This window comes from Etheostoma spectabile, chromosome 2, assembly GCF_008692095.1.
Source record: "Etheostoma spectabile isolate EspeVRDwgs_2016 chromosome 2, UIUC_Espe_1.0, whole genome shotgun sequence".
NCBI classification, from domain to species: Eukaryota; Metazoa; Chordata; class Actinopteri; order Perciformes; family Percidae; genus Etheostoma; species Etheostoma spectabile.
Window position 1 is genome coordinate 4112418 of NC_045734.1, and position 7056 is coordinate 4119473.

Sequence of the window (7056 nt, forward strand, 5' to 3'; positions counted from 1 at the left end):
TATAAAAGCTTGTAAAACATCAACCCTGTTATCCATACTCACTCTATGAACATTTCTTTTTGGGGAAAACTGGGCTATTAGAATATGTTTGCTCCATTGAGGTCACTTAAATGTTCAAAAGGTTTTAGGACCATAAAGACAAATAAATAACATAAATCTCACAGATATGTGTTGATGTCCCACACATAGCAATGCCACACGAGCATTTGTGTTGTCTACAACAGTTCTATATATATGGAGTCACCCAGTGCAACAATATACATATTGAACATTATAACTCATATAAAGGACAAATTAGTTACATTTCTTACAGACAGTGGATCAATCTTGCATGTAACAGCATGGATTAATTGCACAAAGACCCCAAAAAACTCTGGGCTTCTAGGCTGGATACAGAAGCTTCTGTAAGGGATAGGAAGACAACAAAGACATCAGCAGAACGGTGTGACTGTTAGCTTTTAGCTGTTTCTACTAGTTATATTATTAAGTTACAAAGTTGTGAATCAGAAGTGCAGTTTGGCGTCCTATACGACGCACTCAACCTCAGAAGGGACCAAATGACCCAAAATGGTCTACGTTCATTATAGCGGTTTACGTATATAGCATGTGGGTATAGCAACGTGGGTCCTATAGTCCACGCCCACTTCAACCAATCATTACCCAACTGTAAGGGGCGTCTTAGGAGTGGCCCTAGATAAAACCCATCAAATTTTGTAAAAATTGAATGAGTCGTTCATGAGATATAGACTTTTTGTATTTGTATCGCTCCCTAATTGCCAATTTTCGTGAATTTTTTTCGTAGCCTCAGAGGGTCATACCAAGGAATAATCTAAAGTTTGGCTTCGGCAGCATTTATTTTGGCAAAGTTGGTGTTTTCATAGTTAGCTACACACATTTGTTTGTGCGTAGTATGCACAATTTTTATTATATAAAATTTCTTTTGACAACATTTTATCAGGTCTGTCTGGAAATGCTATGCACCAAGTTTCATGCAGATCAGTCTAGGAGGAGTTAGAAAAAGTTGGTTTTTGATAAATCGCAATTTTTCACACTTAAAAGTCCAGGCGGTAATGGCCGTGGCCTAGATCAAAAGATTCAGTTGGATCCAGGGAACACGTGGAGTTATAGGGCCAAACAATGGTTTCTGCTATAGCTCCACCTAGAGTTGGAAGTGGGTCAATTGTTGCACCTGAGGTTCTTGCAGAGTTTTGGATTAGTCCTGAAAAAGGCTGATCGCCACCATGTACGGTTTAGGCTGCAGCGGGAGTTTTACGCGGAGAAGAATAATGGAAAATACTATGATGATGATTAATCCTTAGATAAACAATAGGGTTCCTCAGTCCTGCTGTGTGAACCACGTAGCCCCCTCGGGCTTGGACCCCTAATATTAACCAAAACAGACAAACATAGGTTCTACCGCTTTGGGGTTTGCACCCTAATGATAAATCTTTACCCGGATAAGTGACTTTTCTGCATGGACAAGTGAAACGTAAATGCACTTGTCCAAAGGTCAAGCGCCTCAAAAGGTTAATGTCAACCCCTGGTAATGTGGTTGAAATTCATATTGCATTTAAGTGCTTGAAGAGCCAACAATCACTAAAGCATATGTCATGCAAGAGAGACACTACAAATGAATGGAACGGTCAACGTTGTCATATTGACATGTAAGGTGTGTTGGTTGATTTGCCACAATAATGCACGTATCGAGTAACATACAAGAAAACATTCCACTTTAAAAGTTGCCGGTAGTTTCTTAGTCTATAGCTCACTGTTAACTAATAAAGACGACCAGGCAGAAAACCTTTTTATGTTATAGTAATAGTTGACTAATTTATGTAAACTTTCCACTGTAGTAACAGTGAGTTACATGACCTTAACCGTGCGTCATAGGTGCGCCCCGGCACTAAATAAATAGCGCTACACCCCTGGTGACTGCGATGATTTAGTCCTAAAGAGATGGTAGTCCTAAAGAGATGTGCAGAGGAGGGAAGGGACAACGAAAACACCACAGAGGCATGATTTGTGTCCCCAAAGTAGGGATGATTTGTTTGGCACTAAAATTGGACTGAGGTTCTTGTAGGTGAAATGCGGCTAGAGTAATGGTACGTGTCCACTGTGGCGTTTTTTGACCGCAGGGATCGCCTCGCTTCTCAGCTTTGGACGCTCGATGGGCTCGCCACTCGGAGTGATCAGTTTTTCACTGACAAGCAAAGAAAACTACACCCTAGACCCTCCCACAACCGTGATGGCTGCTCCTGATTGGACGAACGTGTCACGTGGGGCTGTCTGCTTGCGAATTTCAAAACAGACCAACATGGCGGCTAGTTTTTTAAACTTTCTCTCCATTCTCTCTCAACGTTTTTTGATTTCACTTAATTTTTTTGGCATTTGAAGCCTTTATTTGATAGGACAGGTTAGACGTGAAAGGAGAAAGAAAGGCGAATGGCACGCAGCAAAATGCTGCAGGTCGGAATTGAACCCGTGGCCGCTGCAGCAAGGACTTAGCCTCTGTACATGGTGCGCACGCTGTACCGGGTGAGCTAAACAGGCGTCTTTTTTTTGATGTTTTTTTTGTTTTTGCAATGTTTTTATTGCTTCTTCCGGAGTTTTTGTCCAAATGTTCTGTTTTTTGGCCCTTTTTCATCAATTTTTGCGCATTTTTAGACAGTTTTGTCACTCATTTCTGATGACTAAGGAACTTTTTTGCCGATGTTTTTAGAGCTTTGTGAGGCCCAAACTGTAAGTGAGAAAGCTATACAAGACATGGATTAATACAGTCAAAATATCTGACCTTTTCTCTTTAATAAAAGCATTTCAATGACCTAAACATGTCTGGCTTTTGATGTGATTCTTGTTTTCCAGTCTTAGTAAAATTGAGTTTGACAGTGAAGGATGGCTGAGGCTTGCTAGTGGACACGTACCATAAGAGTATTCCTCAAAATGGCCCTGCCCTCCTCGACCACTTCCAGCTGAACATCACACAGTCCACCTGCATTCCCTGATCTTAGGGTTGAGTTCCACCGTAGAGACTCAGTGAATTGAAAAACCAAACATAAATTCTTGAGTTGTTCATCGCCTCGTCCTATAAGTAAGCACCTACTCACAGTGATGCACCACTGCTGTCTGGGCTTAGCTGTGTACTGGACGTCCCCAGTACACCCTCGGGCCTTATCTTCTCTTTTCTCCTCCCTAACCCTTATACTTATTCCTTTTCCTTTAAGATGAAGCTGCTGTGTCACTGGCTGCGCGAACATGACATGATTGGGGTGACGTGGCGTTGAATCAAATTGTCCTTTAAGTATAGGGTATAACACCTTTTATAGCACCATGGTTATTTGATTTATTACTCAGGTTCCCATAATCCTCATGTTTCTGTTTCTACCCCTCTCCTTCATTATCATTTTCTCTTTTCAACTGTTTATCTCCCCCTATACTCCGCTCAACTCTTCATCAAGCAGATGACTGGTGAATTATTAAACACAAATCTATAAAAATGAGTTTTCATCAATTGCGCGATGCCTCGCCTCTGTCCTCCTAAACTATCTTTCTCATCTCTCTTTTTTTTTTCTTTCTTCTCCCTCTCCTCTCTTTCAGAACTACACCCAGTACATCCCGCTGTCCATCTACGACCTGCAGACGTGGATGGGCAGCCCGTCCATTTTTGTCTACGACTGCTCCAACGCGGGGATCATCGTCAAGTCGTTCAAACAGTTCGCCCTGCAGAGAGAGCAGGAGCTGGAGGTGGGCAGCTGCACGCACAACCAGTCCTCATGGTTTACGGCATGTCACAACACAGTGGCCATGAGTTAGTTCCAGGGTTGTAATTGGAAAAACACTCCAAAAAGATTGGGTGTGTCATGCAAACACAATCAGTGTGCAGGCAAACAGGGTGCCACGAACTGCTGGTATTTATGAGTTATTAATGCAAAAGTGGGAGACTTTCTCACTTGCACACACGCCACAAAATCACACGCACCTATACACCCACACTCTCTCACACACAGACACACACACACACACACACACACACACACACACACACACTTCATATATACTGTATTCATAAGACACAGCTCTGTCCAGGATGTTGTCAGGATCATATTTCAGCCAATCAAATGGGCAGCTGGCTTTAAATCATTGAGTTTTTGGTGTAGACTTGGGAGTGCGTGCACACACACACACACACACACACCACCACACACACACACACACACACACACACACACCCACACACACACACCACACACACCACACAGAGTAGATACACACCACTACCAGTCCCAGTCCCCCTCATGCTTCATCTTTTTATTACGTTTTCTCTCTCTTCTCTTTCTTTCTCCCGGCTACAGCGTGTTATGTGAATCCCTAATGAGATGGTGCTGTCATTCATTTCAATTATTCATGGGGAAGTTTCAGCCAGACTGTAGATTTGCTGGAAAATGCGGGAGTGAGGGAGAGAGGGGGGGGGGTGTACAGGATGAACAGTACCAAGCAGAGAGTAAAGCAGAGTGACTGTGAACACTGCGTTACCTACAAGTTATAAAAAAAAAAAAAAGGCGAAGGCAGCAACTAAACTGCTGAGTTGCCGCAGTGTTAGGCAGAGCTCGTCACATGTGTCTGTCCGTCCTCAGCCCCTGCTGCTCCTTTTCTGTGAAAGAGTTCATGGCATGGCTGCACCTTCAGGGCTAAATAGAATACAATAGAATTCAATTCAATTTCATTTATAGTATCAATTCATAACAAGTGTTATCTGGAGACACTTTACAGATAGAGTAGGTCTAGACCACACTAGACCACATAATTTACAAGGACCCAGCAGTTGTAGTAGTTCCCTCCAGAACAAGCAACAGTGCGACAGAGGCGAGGAAAAACTCCCTTTTAGGAAGAAGCCTCGGACAGACCCAGGCTCTTGGTAGGCGGTGTCTGATGAAATAGAGGGTTATTGCCATTTGCACAGGTACAGGGCCGTACAAGTACATTGGAAGTTTTGCGCATTACTCTTCAGCCCAGTTCAGACCAAAGATCTGCGACGAGACAAAACCATTTACAGGGACAAGTGGCAGCGGTCTGAACCGGCCCGTCCCAGCTCGATTCTGAGGCTGGTTTTAGAACATAAGGGACGTCACCTGTTTCAACAGCCAATAGGGAAGTCAGCTGGTAAAGTCGGCTATGAACTATGTTTCTATGTTACAAACTGTCAGCTGGTAGATGGAGGCTCAACGAGCAACCCTGCGAGCACTGTAATGTGGTCGAGGGAGCTAGATAGGGACTAAAGAGAGCGAGCGTCGTTAGAACAAAGCATGAATCCCAGAAATAGAACGATTCATCACTGGAAATGTAGCAGTAGCAAGCATCTCACTATCACTAATGTTATCCACATTCATATTGAGAAGCAACAAATGATACATCAGATACAGTTAAGGCCTGAAAGTCAGTACGGAAGTGCAAAGAGTTGTTGCTATGGAGATGATACACCATCTCATCTGGCCGCATTGGTGTGAACTAGCAGGTTTTAGAACGCTGCAGACCGGCGCGTTGCGAGAAGTTTCATCTCGCCGCAAGTCTTTGGTCTGGACTGGGCTTTAGAGTCAGCTCTACACAAAACATTCAAAATGTAATAGGAAAATGCAATAAAATAAAAATTAAACTATATGCATATAAAAATAAATACGAAGGAGAAAAACAACATAAAAGAGAAAACAGCTGTAAGATGAATCAAATTTTAATTGCAAAGGAATTTTTTAACTTAAGAGAAACAATAGCAGCTCAGCTGTCAAAGAAGTATAGCGGTAGCTCAACACTCCTCACTTTCACTGGTTAGTAAAGGTTTTTCTCATTCCTGGAACTATACTACGCCGCAGAGACAATTTTTAAAAGCAACAAGATCACAATTTACAAACTGAGAATTTACTTCTTATTTTGGCTAAATGTCTGCATATTGAATGTGAATTGAACTCCCAAATCTAAGCACGGAGACTTTCATAAAGGAGTAGAAGTAGCCTTGGCTTCAAAGAGAGCCAGAGAGGAGGTGATGGGACCACAAACGCCTCACTCTTGAAGCTGGTTTGTACATGGGTTACGGAGTAATTGGCCACTTGGGGTTCTCCCAAGGCTGTCTGTTGCCAGTTGAGTGTAAATTCTAGTCAAACCTTCGCCGTAAGGCCTTGGAGGAAAGCTTGTGAAGTGGCTTTGGTTATGGTCAGCTGAGAGACGCTGTGTGGCTGAGGCAAGAATGGACATTTTTGGAGACAATGTTTTCGTTTGTCAGGGCATAATCGGTCTTAGCTGCATCTTTTAACTATTGTGTTGCCTCGGGGAAATAAATAGAGGAATTCCCCATGGTAAATGCAGGGAAAGTTGCATAACGTCCATAAGCAATTTCACTTTTCCACCCGAAAGAGGTGTATGAATGGGCGAGTGGGGGCAATGGAAGATGCTAGGACGTCCAGAGATATTATTTTGGGCAAGTTTGCCTTTATTTTTGACAGGACAGCTGAAAGATATGAAAGGGGAGAGAGAGGGGGAATGACACGCAGCGAAGGGCCGCAGGCCGGAGTCAAACCCCGGCCCGCTGGGTTGTAAAGCAAGGAGTAAACCTCTATTTGTGGACGGCCGCTCTACCAACTGAGCTAACTGGGCGCCCACTCCCAGAGACGCCTTAATCATTCAGGAGACAATCTGAGCAGGGAGTCCCCCACCTCGTCCACGCGCCACTACACCCGCATCCCTCTGCCGCGACACGATACACACACACGCACACGCAGACGCACACGCAGACGCACACACACACACATACACACTGTCAGCTATTTTTAAACAAGCACACAAGCGCAGCACACACGATTCACATAGCACGACAGGCCTGATCTCACCGGGGACTATAATTCTGAGATGCCGTGATGAAGACAAGAGCATGAAGGAGATGGCTGAGGGGATGACATGAAAGGTGGAGGAGGTGTTTTATCACTCCTCCACAGCACCATATCAACCTCCTCCTGCAGTCATTCAGTCTTGTGTGTGTGTGTGTGTGTGTGTGTGTGTGTGTGTGTGTGTGTG

General features: G+C 43.8%; 1 protein-coding gene across 5 annotated transcripts in view; it reads left to right on the forward strand.

Moving 5' to 3' along the window:
- rptor (regulatory associated protein of MTOR, complex 1) overlaps positions 1 to 7056 on the forward strand; it is a 212559-nt gene that overhangs the window by 81537 nt on the left and 123966 nt on the right. For all 5 annotated transcript variants that reach the window (XM_032536773.1, XM_032536784.1, XM_032536782.1 and 2 more), the window contains exon 6: positions 3595 to 3741. In XM_032536773.1, the coding sequence (XP_032392664.1) occupies positions 3595 to 3741 (147 nt within the window). The remainder of the gene's footprint in view (positions 1 to 3594; positions 3742 to 7056) is intronic.